Source organism: Haliotis rufescens, unplaced genomic scaffold (genome assembly GCF_023055435.1).
Source record: "Haliotis rufescens isolate VD_foot unplaced genomic scaffold, xgHalRufe1.0.p SCAF_44, whole genome shotgun sequence".
In the NCBI taxonomy this organism is placed as follows: domain Eukaryota; kingdom Metazoa; phylum Mollusca; class Gastropoda; order Lepetellida; family Haliotidae; genus Haliotis; species Haliotis rufescens.
Window position 1 is genome coordinate 135,001 of NW_025964157.1, and position 21,359 is coordinate 156,359.

The following is a 21,359-nucleotide window of genomic DNA, read 5'->3' on the forward strand; positions in this document are numbered from 1 at the left end:
ATTCTCTCAGATGTTCCCGGGGTATCTCAACTCACGTGGTTATTTGATATGTTCAGACTCATGACATTAAGTTATAGATCAGTGATAAGACGGCTATTAAAATACAGTGTAACCTTGTTAATCCGGACCTGGCTTTGACAGTGTTTTTGACTTATGTCCGGGTTTATCAATCACGAGAGGAATATTGTTTGTTTTAATGTCCATATTTTCATTCCCTACAAGACTGCGTTAGGCGGGGTTTCCGAAATAAAGAGGTCCGGACTAACGAGGTCCGTACTAAAGAGGTCCGTACTAACGAGATCCGTATTAACGAGGTCCAGACTAACGCGGCCCCTTCCAACGAAGTCCCTACTAACGAGGTTCGGATAAGCGAGGTCCGGACTAACGAGGACCAGACTAGAGAGATCCGGACTAACGAGGTCCGTACTAAAGAGGTCCGGACTAACGAGGTCCGTACTAAATATGTCCGCATTAAAGAGATCCGTATTAAAGAGGTCCGGAGTAACGAGTTCCGTATTAAATATGTCCGTATTAAAGAGGTCCGGACTAATGAGGTCGGGACTTAATATGCCCACATTAAAGAGGTCCGTACTAAAGAGGTCGTACTAAAGAGGTCCTTACTAAAGTGGTCCGTACTAAGGAGTCTCTAAAGTGAAACCACACTAACCCGGACCTTGACAGTCCAGAAACCCCTAAATTCCGGACAATCACTGCTATCATCATGTGGAGAGGGATAGCACACAGTAACCACCATTAGTTTATCCGGACGATTCCCACGTGAATGGCACCGTCCAGACTTACAAAGTGTCACTGTACTAACGCACTTCATTGAAATCCGATTCTCCGCACCCCGTTAGTAAGGAAACCCCGGTTTTCGGGACATTACTGCTAGGGGCGTTTGTTTCTACACCAACAACACTCTTCCACAACAATGTTCGTTTAACAGGACAACTATTGTCTTGATGGACGTGATCATTGATATTCGTGGGATTTAAACCATTACGATGACGTCAGGCGATTGTTGCTGCAGTAAAGTCTGAGCCAGGAATTCATTGGCCATTCTGAACAAAATTTAAACTAGTTAAACTGACACACCTATTGGTTATGATGTAAAATTATAGAGAAACCCAATTCTCAATTACTTCCTGAGTGAGTGAGTTAAAATTTTAAGTCACATCGGCAATATTTCAGCCATATCGTGACTACAATTACTTCCTGTAGAAAGAATGTACGGTATTTGATAGTTATTATATACTTCAGTGTGAAAGAGTTTTTCGAAGTTGAGAAAAAGTGATATTTTCATTGCAGTGAACATAACACTTGATATTTCACTGCAGTGAACATAACACTTGATATTTCACTGTTGTGAACATAACACTTTCACGGAACAATTGTCATACAAGAGTTACCTCCCCTCAAATTGTCTACCTTTATCGTTAGTGTCAAGCCCGAAAACAAACTGTGGACTTCCTTCTTACGTTAGTTCCTCATTGACAAGGCAAAATAATGACCGCTAGTCATTTATAGAGTTAATATCACTTCTTGCAATTTATTATTCTCTTGAAAATGTTTCGTTATAAGTTGTAAATTTCACATTTATCTCACCAAACGAGTATGTTCGTTTCGCAAAGCGATATTTTTGTTACTTGACCAGCGTGTATTCTTTCGCTTCCAACAGCCGTCTCGTTGTTCACAAGAATATTTATTCTGTAAAAGTTCATTTTGTGTATTATCATATCTAAATTTATATGTTTGATGCAGAATTTTTGTGACCCTAAATAACTTTTGTTATTTTTGTTTATGATTTAAAAAACATAATTTTGCAAACATGACACTACTTTTTATGTCGCATATACAATGTGTGTTGCAACGTTCTGTGAATTTACGTTTCAAGGTTTTACATTTGTAAAAAAAAAATTAATTTTCCGGTAGACTACACAAAACGTAAGGATATTCCATGTACATGTATCTCGAGAAATATCATGAAAAAGAGATATTTTCACTCGTTGAGAAGATAAAATATCCTCTTTTTATTGAACCTAATAGTTGATGAAAGGGAACTGTTCGAATATTTCGTTCAACAAAAAGTATCAAGCAGATCTCGAAAATACTGTATTATATACGTCTTCTGATCTGATACGACTGAATTTATAAAGAATCCGTTTTCAATTCATATCTTTTATGGAAACTTACCGTTTTTTGGTAACACGAGTCCTGCACAGGTAACGGCTTTTGAAACTAACACTTTTGGGGATTGCATATTACGTTGAAATTTACTCGAAATGTTTCAATTTCAAGCAAAAAATATGGAAAATCAATACCTCAAATAGCAATATGATATGATGTGGGAATCGTCTAAAACAGGAGTTGGTGAGAAAAACTCTGTCGTTGGTTAATATTGCAGTCAAAAATACATGGGAAAATCATTTCGTCAAATCTGATGACGCAGAAGGATATTGTAATGTGGTTGTGAAGTTTTTACCTGCCTGCAGTTTAAATATGGCGATGACTAATACAACGAAGGAAGCACATTTAAAGCTAAAAGAATCTAAAGGTTACAAAAATACACACAAAAAAACACATTACTAATTTTGGATTTGACAGCATTTTTTTATAATTCAGATTCACGTTCGCAATGCATGCTACACGTTGAGATCAGTGAGTGAATACAGTTTTATTGCCGCTCTTTGCAATATTCCAGCAATAACACAACGAGGGATGGGTTGGTGGGGGTGTTGGTTGTTTGGGGGGGGGGACACCATAAATGTTCATCCCAGTGTGCCCGTGTGGAGAATCGAAGCCGGTCCTTGGACATTACGCGTGAATGTTTTAACCACGAGGCGACTCCGCGTTTGCGTGAAGTGTTCAGAGGGTGAGAGTATGAAAGTCGACCAGGTAGGTCTGATGAATGAGCAAAGGGATAGATTGCTACATCATTTGTCTATACCCCCTTTGAGTGAGTGAGTGAGTATAGTTTTACGCCGCTTTGAGTAATATTCCAGACTATATCACGGCGGGGGACAGCAACAATAGCATAGTACAAAACCAACCAGAGGGGCGGTGTGGTAGCCTTGGGATTAAAGCGTTCGCTCATCACGCCGTGGATCCGGATTCGTTTCCCAAACTAGGGTACAATGTTTGAACCAATTTTTTGTGTCCGTCGCCGTGATATTTCTGTAATATTGCTAAAAGCGACGTAAAACTATACTCACTCACCCAACCAGCAAGGTCACGCATGGTAATACCGGATCACCGCCAGTCGCTAGCAGCTGAAACATTGCAATTAAATCTAAATTTGAACTCACTAACTTATTAGTCGACTCTCACAACCCCCAGCATTGGAAAGCGGGTAGCGGGAAGTGGTACCTTTTATTGTCTGACCACGAACCGGGAAAAAATTGGAATAATTTCAACTGGTATTATTTATTTACACTGGTTCGTTCACCCCAACACCTGTTTTGACACCGATGATTACCCACCACCCATTGTGACAAGAGCATCAATTATTGACACTTCGGCGAGTTTCCGTTTAATTACAGCTTCATGTACAAAGACCTAGATATATGAAGACGTGTTTCATTCTTCCGTTGATCTGTGCAGCACATTGCCTGACACGTGCGTGCTCCAAACATGGCTTCCAATGATACAGCGTGAGGGTGCGCGAACGTTCAGCTGTTCCAGTCACCGTGGTATTATCGAGCAAAGCATTGACCGACGATCATACCTTCTTGTAGCTTATTGAATCAGCTGCTCCGTTGTTTTATTGGCCTTTAAGTGTTATTTTATTGTTTGCCAATTCGTGTACATTAGGGCAAGGTTTCCTCAAGTGTTGTGTGAAGGGCACCGTACAACGTGCGCATAATTTCTTAGTTCGAATTGAATATAGTGCGCTATATGATTCCAGTTCCTGTTGGGGTTTTTCGGGGGGAAAGGGGAGGATGTACTTTAGGTTATTAAAGCGGGTTCTCTGTTTCCCAGAAGATGTCTTCAGCAACCCATGCTTGTCGTAAAAGGCAACTATGCTTGTCGTTATGGCGACTAACGGGATCGAGTGGTCGGACTCGCTGACTTGGGGGATGCATGTCATCACATCCCAATTGCGTGGGTCGATGTTAATGAAATCAATCACTTGATTGTCTGGTCCAGACTCGATTATTTACAGACTGTCGTCATATATCTGGATTATTGCTGAGTGCGGCGTTAAACAACATACAAACAAATGTTTCCCGGAAATTTAATTTCGAATTGACGGAATTATCCGGAGCTTTTAAAGATTACTTTGTCACGTTGCTTGATAGATATATGGTTAATAATGAAAAACACACACTTTTAATCGTCATTGTACATACAAATCATGAGTAGTCGTACTCAAACGGCGTTGACACAGACATAACGTCACTTGAGTGCATTGACGTCATTAAACAAAAGATGACGTCGTATCCCTCAGTGACAACTGAACTGCCTGGTTGGCCGGGTTCGATTCCCGACATGGGTACAATGTGTGAAGCCCAAATATTGCTAAAAGCGGCGTAAAACCATACACACTCACTGCCTGGTAGGAATAATACAGAGAAACAGCAAATACGAATAGTCGCTCTATAGATATATATTAATTGTCAATACAAGAGCAGAACCATACTAGATTTTCTGCCATGGTGACACGCACACTGGAGAATGTTCAAATTTGGATCTGAGAAAAATATACTTATATGAAAAAGGGAACACTCTGTTTAAGACACATTAAAATGATATGCTGTCATAATTCCAGCCTTGTCTACCAAATACGCGTTGGAAACAATGCACCCAAATTCATCTCAGCATTTGATTCCGACGTGTTGAAACTGAACAAGAGCTATTTCAGATGTTCTGACAGTAAAACATATTTCCCTATATTTTTTTGTTCCCTTATTGTTCCATCGGTACATATTAATCAGGAAACATATTCATGGTATGCAAATAGGGCATACTCTCATATTCTTGTTTTTTAATGAACAATATACTTTTGATATTACATGCTATAAGCTGCAAAGTGAGTGAGTGAGTGAGTGAGTATGGTTTAACGCTGGTTTTAGCAATATTCCAGCAATATCACGGCGGGGGACACCAGAAATGGGCTTCACACATTGTACCCATGTCGGGAATCGAACCCGGGTCTTCGGCGTGACGAGCGAACGCTTTAACCACTAGGCTACCCGACCGCCCCAGCTGCAAAGTGAACGAAATCCAACACTCATACATGAGAGATCCTGTAGAGAATGTACATTGAATAGACGCAGGCATTGGTGGCAGGTAAAAGCAAGACAACTGTTTACGTAGAGGATTCATCACGAATGTTTTTTAATATGGGAAATATCAAACGAGTCTTAGTAATCGGTATTTGCCGAGCCTTTGGCGAGGCAAATACCGATTAACGGGACGAGGTTGATATTTCCCATATTAAAAAACACGAGTGATGAATTCTATTTATAATTTTCACATTTATGCTTCCCAATTAAGGAATAATTGCATTAAACATTAACATCAGCAACTTGTCGAATTCTTACGTATAGATCGTGCGTAGTGATACATGTTTTCCATAGCCGTGTAAACCAAAATAAACAACCTCTTAACTCCTTTATGGCATACTCCTTCGCTGAGAAAAAAAGTTCCTCGGATTATTTTAAACAAAATACTTGAACAGACTTTTGCAGAATAATTGAAATAATGTCTCCAACATCAAAGGTATCCATGTTGTTTGTAAACACCTACTCATGTGCACCGGCGAAAAAAGTCCCACTTCCGGTTATCTAATTTGCATATCTAATTTGCATACTTATGTCATTGGGGTATGACATGCATGTTTTTATGTCATAGGCTTATGTCATGGATAAATGCTTTAGTTAAATGATAAATTATCATAACATATCTCTACAAAACGTAGAGTGCATTGTTCGATACCGACTGTATCATAAGCATGTTTGCCGTTCACTGTTATTTATTGATGATACCAGGTGTTGTTTCCTTGCCCCACCGATTGCACCTGTCACAAACACGTGCAAAGGCAAGTCAATTGTTAACCTAAAAAAACCATGGGAACATATGGTACAAATAATCGAAGTCCGAGGTTCGATTCCATACATTGGTACAATGTGTGAAACCCCTCTGTGACCCCATCGTGTTGGAATATTCTTGAAAGAGATGAAAATCCTCACTCACTCACACATTCACTCACTCACTCACTCACTCATGTACCAGCTTTCAAGTAATGTCACACGGCGCTATTTTTTTTTACGTGTTATTAATCTTTCACAAAAATTTTCGGCAAGTATATCATTCGCTATCATTCAGCCGTTTCAAATTTTTAATCAAAGCCGTCAATGCTTTGTGTCAATATGTGTCATGGCATCTGTTATTGCGCTTGTGTCAATGTGCCATTATTAATGGCTTCAATATCGTTTTCAGTCAAATGTTTTGGATAAGGCAATCAACATACAGCCGCGGGTTGACAAACTGGAACAAAGAAGTGACCGTATCAACCATGCATGTGTTTCCAAATCCAGATTTCCTGTTTAGAGATATAACGGTTAATTAACATCATGATAAGAACAAACAGTTTACGCGTCTGTCGGTAGATACCAAACAATCATATGCTCCCCAAAACAACGCGTCTGGCCGTTGCCATCATGAACAGAGACTAATAAGAAACAAATGGTCAAAAACAGACGTCCGTGATTTTGCACTGTGCGGTAAATTCGATATATCCGTCGACCATACCGTGCTATCAATGCATTGATAAGAAAGATTAAGGAGTTATAAACGTTCGGAAACCTATGTTTAATCTAGAGCGAGACGCCCTCTTGCACCGAGTGGTCTTCGGTGTTTCACTAAACCCACCAACGTGTGTGCGTGTACGTCTATACGCTCCGGTTCTCACACTAGATCATGGCGAAAAATGTTCGCACCGGAGAGCACTGCGAATGGTTTAAGGCATATGTACAACTGTTACGTGAAAGCGTTCCTGTGAACCAAACTTGGAATGTGGAATATGGCACCTATAACAACTGACCCGTGTTACAGCGGTTTTACGTGATGCTAATGGGACTGGTATGTTCGTCGGTTTTATTACGAAAGAGATTCGAGAAATTGGATTACGGAAATGGATTCAGACTAATCCCTACGTTCTCGATGGGGCAAAGACCAGCTGATTGAACTTTCGTTATTGATTGGTTAGGTAATGCCTGGGAAATAATCGACTTGAACAGAGAGATCGAACCTCGTTAACAGAACAAGTATTGGTAACAGTTTGCTGAGATCACGAGTACGGTGCTAATGCAAATTGCATGTTTAGAGTTTTTTCTCTAAGGTGTTTATCATATATTAATGTTTAATGTTACAATTCATTGAATTTATGGACATTCGAATTTAAAAAAAGTGCATATATGTTGCAAATTATGTGTGAACACCTGTAGATTTAGCATTTGGAGAACCGTCGGTTTCGAGAGTGATGCTATGGCCAATATCTTTCATAAGTTCCATGCGAAATTGTGTGCTAAGATTAATGCAATAATGGGCGGGACAATTGGCGTGAGGCAACCACAAGAAAATGCCATGTGTTTCACCTCTCTCCTTGAAGAGGAGACGTCGTTGTTATCAGCGTCCACATCGTCATCATCGTTGTCGTCGTCAGACAGCACGTGTACAAAAACAGGTAACGCGAATTGGTTGTCTCTCGTTAAGGTATTGAATATCATATAGATGTCCGCATGGCTAGCCGCCATTGTTAACACTTACGATTCCCGATACTTGTTCTTAATATAATTTTCATTGGAGCATGTTCTTCCTTTCTCGAGGGGGGCACGGGTGGCCCAGTCGTCTAAGGCGCCGCGATTCGCTGTGCAGAATTGCGTCCCTTGGGCACGCCAGAAACCTATGATTGGGGGTTCGAATCCCGGTTCGCCCCGATTATGTTCCTTGGTTTGTCAGCACCATACCCGTGCTCGTGGGTTTCACCGAAGTGGTAAACGTCTGTGACCTGCATCACTTCGGGCTTTCCTCCAACATTAAGCTGACATGCCGTGATATAACTGGAATACTGTTAAAAGCGGCGTTAAACCAGACTCACTCACGCACTCACTCTGCCAACCAGTTCAAACTGGGGATCTTCGTTTCCGGGAAAAGGTTTGAACCTTGTTGCATGCATCACGCATTCGCATTTCTATAAGTTTGATCCTATTAACCAGTTTCACTTAGGTTCTGTCTGACATCAATTCTTATGAGCCCGAAAAGTTCGATATGTTGCATGGGAATAAATAATGGACATGTAATAATTTATTTCATTTGGCATGAAACTATTTAACCAACATGTCGTTTTCAATATATACCTGCTCACTCTACTCAAATCATGTTTAGATATTTTCATATGGGTGACATATACCTTATAGTGTATGTCAATTTTTTTATTTAACAATTAAAAGAAAATAACGCTGAATAGTTTCTCCAATATGTTTCATTCGTAACACCAGGGACCTGTGAAGATCCGGGGTAGAATAGGTCTTTAGCAACCCATGCTTGTCCCCCGTGAAGGTCCGGGGTAGAATAGGTCTTCAATAACCCATGTTTGCCGTAAAAGGCGACTATGCTTGTCGTAAGAGGCGACTAACGGGATAGGGTGGTCATGCTCGCTGACTTGATTGATGCATGTCATCGTATCCCAATTGCGTGGATCGATACTCATGATATCATCACTGGATTGTCTGGTCCAGACTCGATTATTTACAGACCGCTGTTATGTAGCTGGAATAAACGTTAAACAGCAAACAAACAAACAAACAAACAAACAAACAAACAAACAAACAATATCATCAGGGGGGAAAGGCGGTCCTTGATTCCGATGACGCCAATAATCAATTTCACGTGTTGGAGAAAGTTTTAGCGTTCGTTTTGTTTTACATATATAAATAAAATTATTTCACGGTGCTGCTTAACTTGATTCAAACACAGAAGACCTATAAATGGCTAACTGTAACCTACTGGCCCACGTTCAACAGCGTGTACCTCCACCTAGCTTTACCTTTTTGCAACAGCCTAACATCTCATCCGTAATCCGGTTTGTATTGTGTCTAGTGATTACTACGCTGTGACACGCAGGAGGTGGTGCCTCGACAGTAATTGTCTTCACGAAGCCATTACTCTCCTTAGCTTCAGGACATTGGCCATGAACTTCCACCGCTGGCCCTACTTTGTCAAGGATCAGAACAAGCGTGCGTTTTAGTTTCAAAACACTCGCGGGTCATAAATCTATTAAACACCCCTTAACATCAGCGTCAATGGCTGGAGAAGCTGTTTAATCTATTACCGTCGTTTTATCATCAGCAATGAATGTAACTGCACCTGTCGTGAGTATGTTTTTTCTTTGATGGAACAATGAAATTTATGCCGCTCGAAACGTGTAGGCCTTCATTAGAGAAAACACATGTTCTCCTTTGAGTAGACTGGGCAGGTTTGGATTGATAACAAAAATAACAGCAAGTCACAATCAGTATTCATTTGAGATATTTTCATGTGGGTTGAAACACACTACCTGGTGAAATTATGTTACCTAAAATGACGACGAAATCAAATTGGCTGGTTCGAGAAAAGTAAAACGTCTGTCATTTGTTTTACAGTTATCTGGCATTTTTTGTTATAACGTCGATTTTAAATAATAATGCGATGATGTATTTTGATAACTATTTTTTTATTATCAATTTCGTGTAGCTATAATCACACTTAATTTGGAATACGTCATATCTGACATGCCCACTAACGGTCCGATAGGTCAGCCGAAGTGACAATTACCTTAGTTATATCATGACGCAACGTTATGTATTACGTCTTCGCCTCGGGCGACGTATGTCGCCCCTGTCCTTGACACCGTGCTCATCTTGATCAAGTGATGTCTAAATGTCAAGTCTTTGACCTGGAGATATCTACTTATGATCATTGATAATGTCAGTGCGTAAAAGGCAATTGCTTATTACGTCATCTTAATTTTTTTAATATGGCTTGCGATGAAATTTAGTCACAATCCGTCCCAATTCCTACCTTGTAGTGATAACATAAATATTGACGGAATTATTTAACGTCAGTGAATAATCTCCACAGCACACGTGTGAAGGTATAGCTTTGAGTTAAAATCGATGATTAAATTTCTCATATAGACAGTAGACGAATAGTGAAGAACTACGTGACGAACGCAATCTCTCTAGCATTGGTTCACACGCGTTTGCGCAAAGGTCTGATTTTTTTGCAGTCTGGAAAAAGGCACAGTTTTTCTTCTGGGTTCGAATCCAGTTGATATACTTTTGTGTTGGTTTTCTATACATGTAGAATGAATGGGTACTACATTGTTGCTTCAAAATTGTCATTTAATCATTTATGTGATTATTGTCGTCAGTGACCCGTGAAGATCCGTGGTAGAATAGGTCTTCAGCAATCCACGATTGCCTTAATAAGCGACTATGCTTGTCGTAAGAGGCGACTAACGGGATCGGGTGGTTGCTGCATATCATCGTATCCCAAATGCGTAGATCGATGCTCATGATGTCAATCACTGGACTGTCTGGTCCAGACTTGATTATTTACAGACTGCCGTCATATAATTGGAATACTGCTGAGTGTCGGTCAACAACAAACAAATTATCCTTAGTATTATTTGTAGCAGTACTATATTATTATGATGTACATGGAAATGGATCATGGTTGGGATGGGGTAAGCGTGAGTGTAGGTCTTTGTTTAGATGTGTGGGTTGGCGTGTTCTACCATTTTTATTCCGTCTCGGTTTTTTTATTACATCCAAAGGCTCCGAAGAACCTGGAACAACCAATATTACAACTTCTATCATCGTTTCCACGGCGCATAAACGGCGAACTAGCTACAACTCTATACCATTTAGCCAATAAGCTGTATCCATTTGGTGTAGCCATGCATAATCAGTATATGGTGTCAGTATGACCTCGTTGCCACATCAAAGAAGTGACAAGCCAGCTAGTACTGCAATGCCTCTCGTTCCCCTGCCTATCCAATCCCGCCGTCTTGTCGCCATTGCTCCTACAAGTCTCCATCACTCCGTGATTCTGGCGCAGTCCGCATGATCTTCGCATGCGGGAGGAAATGAATCGAGATTCTGGTTATTACCTGCGGCTAAAAATCTAAGATAATCGCTGATTCAGCGTTTATGGTCAATAAAGCTGATTCCCTGACACGTTTATAATAACGGGGAAGTGTCGTCAGCGGGCAACATGTAATGATTGATTTATTCTGCAAACTGTATTCCTGAAGGACTGTTTACTGTTGCGGCAGATGGCGGTGCTTCAGATAACCGTGGTCTTAATAGTCTTTAATCGTTGCTAACGTCATATACTGAAACATTATAAATACGCAATACCGATCATAAACGAGTTTTGGTAGATACAACGACAAAAACCTTTCCATATCCAATAGAAATCTCTGCATAAAGCAGACTCGATTGAACGATTCCGGCTATATCATGAGCATGTGTTTATGAACCACTATCAAATAGTAATGATACGAGGTGTTCGCGAAAAGGTGAGCGTATCCTGCCCCACCAGTGTCACCCGTCACAAACACATGCAAAGGCAAGTCAATTGACCCCCGGAAAAAACACAGGAACTTATAGTGAATTGCATCGGACATAATGTTTATCACTGATGCGTCAAATATGGAAATGTCCTCCACATGTCTACCATAAAACATTTTGAAAGCTTTACTGAAGCCTTGAATGTTGTAACCTTGATCAGACAACTTCTGAGCAAGAGTCGAATGACGGTCTTTGAAATCTTGGTAGAAAGAGCATGCTCGATTGGTCCTCAAAAGTATACAATCGATTGTTATAACAAAATAATGACGACTATATTCTTAGACTTTCTTTGGCACAATTTCATCAGCATGTAACTGATTCAGGCAAAAATGCCGAGTACAAAATATTTTTAACGAAATTATTCTTCTATAATGTTAATTGGCAAATACACTTCCGAACAAAGGAAGTATACATTCCTGGTGGCTAAAATGAAACAAATAATATATGTTTTATTGAAGGTGATATAGATGATACGGGTTGTGCTTTCGACCTAAGTTTCCAAAGTTTCAGCGACAGTTTTCAGCTTGGTGACATTTTGATAACTTATAAATATTTTTTGTAAAATCCATTATTCTCTTGCACAGCAGTTGATGTATCTGCGTAATCATGACACTATAACTTGATAACTTGATACCATGCCAACTGCTAATAGGATGTTTATAACATGATAAGGAAATGTATAATTTGTTTTCCTCCAAAGCATTAGTTGATAAATACCACATAACTATTTCAAAGAAACGTGAGACTTGCCTTTTCATAGTGTTCACGCATATATTTAGTGTCAGAGTTTCACATCATATATTGAAATAAGCGCATGCAAATTTGTTCTGGTATATAATGTTAATTAACACTAAAAGTATGTACTTTGATGTTAGCATGATAATATTGATGATGAAATATGTACACATACACTAAAATGTTTTGGGGTTTGTTGTTTAACGTCGCACTCAGCAATATTCCAGCTATATGACAGCGGTCTGTAAATAATAGAGTCTGGACCAGACAATCAAGTGATTGACATCATGAGCATCGATCTCCGCAATTGGTATACGATGACATGCATCAACCAAATCAGCGAGCCTGACCACCCGATCCCGTTAGTCACCTCTCACGGTCTATATGTTCTGACAATCAGATATATGTTGTCAGCATAAATATCTGGCTAGGCAGTAAGACGTGTGACAGAGGGATGAAATAGACTTTCTGCCACATACAGAGATCGCTTCGCGGAACTAAAGACATTTGTGTTTTGGCCCTGTAACTCCAAGTCTAGATCTGACACACGTGTTGTATACCGGAGTACTTCCGGGTTAGAACTGGTCCCCCAGCCTACGCTGGTTGTAATAGGCGACTTAGGGATCGGTGGTCAGACTCGATGACTTGGTTGACTGTGTGTCATCGTACCCCGTAGCCAGGTCGGTGCTCACAATATCAATCACTGGGTTGTCTGGTCGATTATCTTCAAGCCTTTGTCACACAGCTGCAATTTATATTGCTGAGTGCGGCGTTAAGCACCCCCACCCCCACCCCCACCCCCACCCCATACACATGTGTGCAAACAGTGTGACCTCAATCTCTCAATCTTATATTTGCTAAATGATTAAGTGTTTTTGCCACTTAAATGCCATCGTAGCTAGTTGTCGAGATCACACCACAGAGATATTATTTTATCCTGAAGCAGACCCTGTGCGGTGTAGATATAACCCGGTAATTTTAGATACGCGAGTTTTCTGCGCTTTGACCCCAGCAGAGATATGGAGAGACCGTGGCCTATTCATTCCGATATTAATTCCAGTGCTAGTGTCTGTCCAGGGAAACCATCTTGCGCTCAATTTAAACCCACATTGGAAATATGAGAAAGTTTTTCTTTCGTGGTAAGTAAACATTTTTGCTCAACAATGACGTTTGTAATGTTACTGTTCCAAGTATTCGTTACACTGTGACAAGCTATTAACGGATTTGAGACAGTGTTTGGATAATGCTTACTCAAAGAGCTTTTATCCCTCATCAATAGCCTAAAATTTTAGAGGTGAGGTGAAATGGTGTTTAATTCGCGTTCGAGATTAATGTACTTATAGAACGACGTGTCTCTGTGTGTGCGTGTGTGTGCGTGCGTGTGTGCGTGCGTGTGTGCGTGCGTGTGTGTGCGTGCGTGTGTGTGCGTGCGTAGGCGTGCGCTTGACTAATGCCAGATTGATATTCAGACACGGTGTACTGACTCCGAGTCAGACCATTCCTTGTTTTAGCCCCTTAATGTCGAGCGCCAGTCAGGATAACAACAGGTACCATCTATTAACGTATTTTGGTATGTCGCGGGCGGGATCGAACCACCGACCTTCTGTTCGGGTGGACACTCTATCCACTACACCACGGAGTCGCTTGACAAGCTTAGAATAGGAGTGTTTGTGACAACTCTAGCATGATCACAATCAGCGTCACGCGTGTTCTACCTTGTAACATCGCCAGCGGGTGACAATTGTATTAACTCGTTAGTCAATAACGTAACTTGGCGTGACACCATTATAAACAAGCCTTATCAGTGTCAAGTGACCACACATCGTAAACCATGATATCATTAGTCGCCATTCAGCCTCTGTGGGTTTGTTCCGCTTTGTTTCACCGTAGTCAAAGGGAAGTTAAGTCTCAATTATTCAGGCTCACCGTCGAGTGCAGATCCTTCTAATTAGGTATTCAGAAGTTATTTAAGATCAACGCACGTGGAGAAGGTGGTCCCTCCTACCTGTGGGTCGTACAGACTGCATTAGAGATCAACCGTTTTATATTTGGGGTGAAGGTGGGGTAGGGGGATGGGGGGGGGAGGCTTGGATTTTGTCTGGTGTCTGGAGATTAGATGTTAGATTTAGCTACAACTGCAAACCAAGATTCGTTTGCAGTCAAAAATGTGAACCTGACAGTTTAATTTAAGAAATACGCCTTGCAGCCATGTAATAATTGTGGCAGGCAATTTCAAGAATTTGAAACAGAATTATTGTTTTCAAGGATTTTCTGTGACAAAAGTTTTTTTCGATTAAATCACAGCCCATATTTTAAATTTTTAATGTCTTATTTAAATTTCTAATTTGAAATGTCTGATTATTTTTATTCCCCATCAGACATGTAGCGCAGGCTGATAGGGGAAATATAGTTTGAGATAAAACCATGACTAACCGAGTTTGCTTGAACGCCGCTTTGAACAGTATGTCGGTCATACCACGGGGTGTCAGATCAATGTGGGAGGAAAGCCCGAAGTGATGCAGTTCTTAGACGTTTTCCTTTGGTGAAACCCACTAGCACGGGTATGGTGCTCACAAACATGAAACATAATCAAGGGGAATCAGTAATCTGGAATCAAACGATTATAGTGTCCTGGTCGCCTAAGGGACACAACTCTTCACATCGATTTGCGGCCCTAAGACGACTGGGACGACATCGCGCCCCTGACATTATATGTCAATAGTTCATATACACATGTATATAAATGGACACATATAACAGTATCAAAATCGTACCGTGTAACCGTGGGGGGGGGGGGGGGGGGGGGGGGGAGGGATGCTGCCATCGCAGACATGATGATACTAGACTTTGAAAGTGAACGACTATCAGACAATTCTGACAAGCTGGTTAAAAGATTTCATCGTAACGTGCCAAAATATAGCGCATTATTCCATGAGGGACGATGAGGTAGCCTAGTGGTTAAAGCGTTGTCGCATGACGTCGAATTCCTAGGTTCGGTTTCCACATGGTACTATATGAGATGCCCATTGTTGGCGTCTCCAGATGTGATACGGCTTGAATAGTGTTAAAACCGATTAACCAATGGCATACTCACATACTCTGCAACCCCCAAACAAAGGCGCTACATTTATATCACCCCAGTCAATAGATCAGTGTGCACTCGATTTGAATTCTCAGCTCCCTGAGGAGTATAAACCCAAGCTGCCTGTGAGTAGTATATTTTGTAAGAGCAGACTATAAGTGGCCTTGTTAGCTGTATGTCATTGCACCATCGAAGGACTATCGATGCTCATGCTATCAGCCACTGGTTTATCGCCTCAGACTCGATTATGTAGGCCTATGTTAAAACACTAGACACCCAGTAGAGGTCCATCTATGTGGTATTAGGGGCGGTCGGGTAGCCTAGTGGTTAAAGCGCTCGCTCGTCACACCGAAGACCCGGGTTCGATTCCCTCATGGTTACAATGTGTGAAGCCCATTTCTGGTGTCCCACGCCGTGATATTGTTGGAATATTGCTAAAAGCGGCGTAAAACCATACTCACTCATTAATTGTGAGAGGTGATGAGGAAGCGGCTCACTACTGAAGCAGCACAGACGTCCATCCATCACCAGGACATGATGCTGTCATGTCAAGCTCCTGCTTGGCGACAGACTTACCCCAGCACCTGAGATCAGATCCTTGGGGTCACGCTAGGGTCCCCGAAGGACACCTTGTTTCCTAGACGAGCTGAGGGCAGCGGTTCCCGTTTGGCATAACCGGAAGGTGTTAATTTGACCATTGTCTGGCAATGCATCACCTCTTGTAATTATTGTTGTCGTACAGTACCACTAATTGTCTGTTAGCGGTGTAACGTATCTGTCAGCAATTGATAAAAGTGATATTTTCTGGAAAATCTTGATTGTTTGACATTTGGTGTTATTACCAGAATATTGCTATGAATAGTCAATGTGGAATGTTGTCAAAGTCAATGGGTGGTTGGCTAGACTGTAGCGTTTGGTTACAGTGGTCGCTCCTTATGTTGAAGGCGCAATACTTGCGTCCTCGGATATGGCATTACTGGTTACATTGCTAAACCAGCGTTTTCTTACTCAATCATTGTCACAGAAAATGGTGTAAATCATTGAAAACCATCGAACAATACCCACTGACTGAAAGACCTTAAATTACACGTTACCAAGATACGTCACTGTGGAATTTCCTTTTTGCACAATGATAATTGATAATGTTAGCATCTTTCTGGATTTAAGTTGCGCTTGGAACGAGCGCTCTGCGGGTACCTTTAAATGCCTTAAAATGTTCTTTTCACTCAGAAAATTGTAATTTGACAAGCAATTACAGTAAACTACGTTTATAACGAACACGCCTATAACGAACTGTCGGATATAACGAACTGTTTCTTGGTGCCGTCCATTTTCTGTATAGATGTTGTACATATGCTTATAACGAACTACGGTTATAACGAATTAAACTTAGTGGTCCCTTCGAGTTCGTTATAACCGTATTTTACTGTACATGCATTTGGTTTCAGTGAAAGGAGTCTGAAATATGTAGCTATATGACATGCCAGTGTGCTTTTAGTGTGAATGATGCAATATGCCTAGGCCTCGTGTTTTGTTAGGATAGACATAATTATTGGACTTCACAGATGCCACAGCTGAATCAGCCCTGAGAGATCAACAGTTCAGTCGTACTGATTAAGATAATATTAAGTTAGACTTAGGACTGGGGTAAATATTTCAATATGCCGTATTCGACGTAATAAGCGCCCCGCTGCAATAAGCGCCCACGGCAATATTTGCTATTATATTGGCTATTGAACAATCCCAATTAGCATCCCTTCCGATTGATCAATGTATACAAGACTTATTTATTCATGTATAATACGTACTCGTGTGTTATATGCACCCTTAATTATGGGCAATTAAATTCTGGAAAAATATATCTGTCGTATATAACATTTCAGGCTGTCAGCATGAACCACGAAATTTATCTTTCAACTCTGCTTTCTCACCCAAAATAATATTCTAATAAGAGCCCCCTATTTCTAATTTTGAGAGCCCTCTGGGCGCTTATTACGTCGTATACGGTATGTCAGATTAGGCCACTCTAAACAGATAACAATACGCAACCGGGATGTACCACACAACTTTTTTGGCTCTTTTTCAAAACCAAATTACGTTGACGTGATGCAAGTTTACTCGAGTTAACCTCTGCTCATCATCATCATCATCATCATCATCATCATCATCATTATTATTATTATTATCATTATTATTGAATACGTATTTAATATATATTACAATGATCAAATAACTATAATCAGTATAAGAATTTCGGTCATTTTGATGAGAAATTCACGATGAACGTAATATCAATTTCTTGTCGCCGGAGACCTACATGGATCCATGTCTCTAGCTACCGCGTTGTCATTGCCAACTGTCACGTGACTTAGAAGCAGTTTGTGACCATGTCTTGTTTCAGTTACAGCGTAAGATAAGAAGTTTTCAACTTATTGTGTTCTTAGTCATGTTTCCAGCATCAATCGCACGCCAAGTATTGTTTTGCTTTGAAATGTTCTTTGACAAATCGATAGAATGATCCATTACTTGAATGGGTTAAAGGCAACCAGTGTGTTCTAATTGGCGGCTTATTAATTATACGACATAACAAAACACAAAGCAAACACATGTATTGCCAACTCGAAAATAAAGTACCCTTTGTCGCGTTTCCAAAACAGAACCTGCTTTAGAAATGTGTTCAATTTCTCTCTTGAAACCTGCTGATTAATTGTTTTCATCAGACCGACTTGTCATTGTAACGCTCAATGACATGAAAGGGTCTCACTCTTTTTAATATGCCAGGTATTGGAGAATTTCATATATTTTTGTACGCCCTTTGCAATCAACCAATATACCGTAAACTATATATTTCCTTTAAACATATAAAAATCAAATATACTGTCATTCAAACATTTCGCCCTGATTATGTTTGTAAGTTTGTCAGCACCATACCTATGCTCGTGGGTTTCACCGAAGTGGTAAACGTCTGAGACCTGCATCACTTCGGGCTTTCCTCCTACATTAAGCTGACACGCCGTGATATAACTGGAATACTGTTAAAGCGCGTTAACCCAACTCACTTACTCATTTAAAAATAGCTCTCGGTGTAATCAAGTCTGCCTTGTTAAACAACCGTTTAAGTTCGGTAAAAAGGTATTACCTGCTGTTAAGTATTCTGATGACAACCTTCCAAATACCTTTTATATTTCTTTTTGATTTTGCATCTGATATGCCGAACAAATGACTGACAAATACGGTTCTGTTCCTTTTAACCAGTTATACGAAACGCCACAGCAAATTAATGTTCCCGTCACAGTAAATAATATGGTCACATTCGCCCTATAAAAGAGGGATTAAACTCGATCCGGGTTTTATTGAACTGATGTGTATTACACTGAAGGGTAATGCTATACTACTGAGATTGCTCAACAAACTGATGTATATTTCAAAGCAGGTATATAATATTTGTGGTGCAAATGTGACCCCAGCTGTGGTCGACCCTTATCCTCACATAAAGAGGGTTTAAGGGTCTCATTGTCTCGCATTGCTTGATCAACCACGTGCGACTCAAGCTTACGAGTGATTGTCAAGCTAGACAGGTAACCGTCGCGGGGATAGCTTTGTGTTCGACACCCCTGTTCAAGACATTCGTGTCCTTTTCATGAGTCATTGTAGAAAACCGGTATGTATATGAAATATGTTTCTGAAAACGCCACACAATACCATCAGTTCGTTATGAAATAGATTATCTTCTCTAAATTGTTATCAAGAGATCGGCCAATTATATGAGAATTGTTTTCTTTCCTCATGGGTGGAGCTATTATATTTGTATTAACTTTAGAGTCGTCAAATCCGGGTTCCAGGAGACAGGTTTTGGATTATGTTTTCAACAAATAATTCAGTGAGCGTGTCTGACAGGTAGCCATGACCAGGAAGTATGATGTACCTTAAGTTCCTTCAGTGATAAACAATTGTTCGATCACAGCAACGAGGAAATAGTTCACGTGACTGTCTAAAAAACAGAATAGATTGAGGCCAGCCACAATATACCAAAATATGTCTGTCAATATGGCCACTCAACGTCAACAATTCTAATAATATCAGCACTAATATAAAAGCGACACCGTATCGGCGGCCTTCGATTTGCGTGTGACGTCCTAAGGGAGATATGATCAAGTCTACATTGTGATATCACCCGCCATCTGTTGGTGCCGCATGTAGAATCTAGTAGCGGAGATAAGACTATTCGCATGTCGGTGTACTGCTACCGAGTTTTGTCTTTCGTGACAGACAGTCAGTGTATTGTGTCTATGACCCGACTTCGGAGTGTACTGTTGGTTAGATTATCCCTGTGATACGACCCGCCCCAAGACGTACGGTAAGTGTGCATTAGCAGTCATTGTGAAGCTATGTGTTTTCGTGCATTCCTAAACAGTTCCGATGGATATATATTCCTGTGTACATTTATTGTCTGTCGAAGAAGGATAACACACGTATAGGATGGTAATTATCGATTATAGTTTCCCAGCTGTGTGTATTATATTCACAACCTCGTATACAATGTACAGTGTTGTTTTGTTCCCTTGAATTGCAAACTTGTATCCACACCGATGACAGGGAATTAGCTGTTTGTATTTACTGGTCGTATTAACTATGTGTTTTCAGCGGTCGCTCGTGCAAATCTATAAAAGCAAACAAAAATGTCCCTAACTAATTTCCTTATTTCTTAACTGATAAACGCCCGATAATCTCATTCAAAGCGCGATGTTGGTATTGAATATGCCTATTCACATGCCATAGCGTTAAATGCACCATTGTGTCTATATCTGTCGGAATGTTTGGATACCGAGTCATTAATAGTTGATATTATTGACAGAAGCGAGACATCGTTATGAAAATACATCTCTATTCTTGTAGGCCAATGTATATATGTAGATCTTATAGCACGTGCATGTACACTTGCTACGCACGTGTTATTTGATTTACCGATTTACTTAAAAGAGTGTCTTTATTACTAACATAGGAATATATATATATATATATATATATATATATATATATATATATATATATATATATATATATATATATATATATGCGGGTGTCACATATTTATATAAAGTTCTTTATAATTTAAACGACACTATGTAGTCTATGTATATGGCATGTATTTTTAGATATTTTAATGTATACTGGACTATATGTTGCTTTTCTGTAATAATTATATATTTATATACTTCTGGGCAAACGAAACTATACGGCCATGCTTGATGTTGGTTTAAACAAAGCGAGCAAGAACTGGTTCATGGATGGTGATGTACTGGACGCGGGTGTCATCTTTGTGTTTATAACCTGTTTATAGCCTGTTTATAACCTGTTTATAACCTGTAGTTTGCAGTGTTTCGGCGACTGTTTTCAGCCTAGTAACGTTTTGATAACGTTCGTAATTTTGGGATAAAATCCAATTTTCAAATGTATTATCCACCATATGAACGCGTTTCATTTCGTGGCTGTGTGGACGCCTGACTGCATTTTGTAGCGGTATGACAGGCCAGGGAAACAAACGTCACACAGACGGGAGTAGCGTCCCTTTCATCAAGGGCATATACTCTAACGCGCAGACCGATGGATTGGTGAGAACGGCAAGTAGCAAAAATATGTGTTGGCAGTTGTCATTTTACATTTTTTGTAGTCGCGCAACTGTCTAAAAAACAGGTTTCAGTTGGACTATATTAACTGTTATGAGTGACTAATCTCTGAGCTTATGACGTAATATATCAATACGCACATTCCAGGAAAACTTGCAATGTTTACATACCGTTTGTTAGAGATTAAAATAGTTTTTCGACGACACATTTAAAAATAACATTTTATTATATAGAGGGTATCACGTTTGTATGTTTCGGGATGGTAAATATCCTGTATTAGGACAGGATGGTAAATAT

General features: G+C 40.1%; 1 protein-coding gene across 8 annotated transcripts in view; it reads left to right on the forward strand.

Moving 5' to 3' along the window:
- LOC124136023 overlaps positions 1-21,359 on the forward strand; it is a 211,957-nt gene that overhangs the window by 50,573 nt on the left and 140,025 nt on the right. Inside the window, exon 1 of one of the 8 annotated variants that reach the window (XM_046501764.2) lies at positions 13,350-13,492. The exons of 6 other annotated variants lie outside the window; for them this stretch is intronic. In XM_046501764.2, coding sequence (XP_046357720.1) covers positions 13,471-13,492 — 22 coding nt within the window. In that variant the 5' untranslated portion in view covers positions 13,350-13,470. Of the gene's footprint in view, positions 1-13,349; positions 13,493-19,420; positions 19,793-21,359 lie in introns of those variants that run through there. One more of the 8 variants, XM_046501768.2, reaches the window with a different exon arrangement.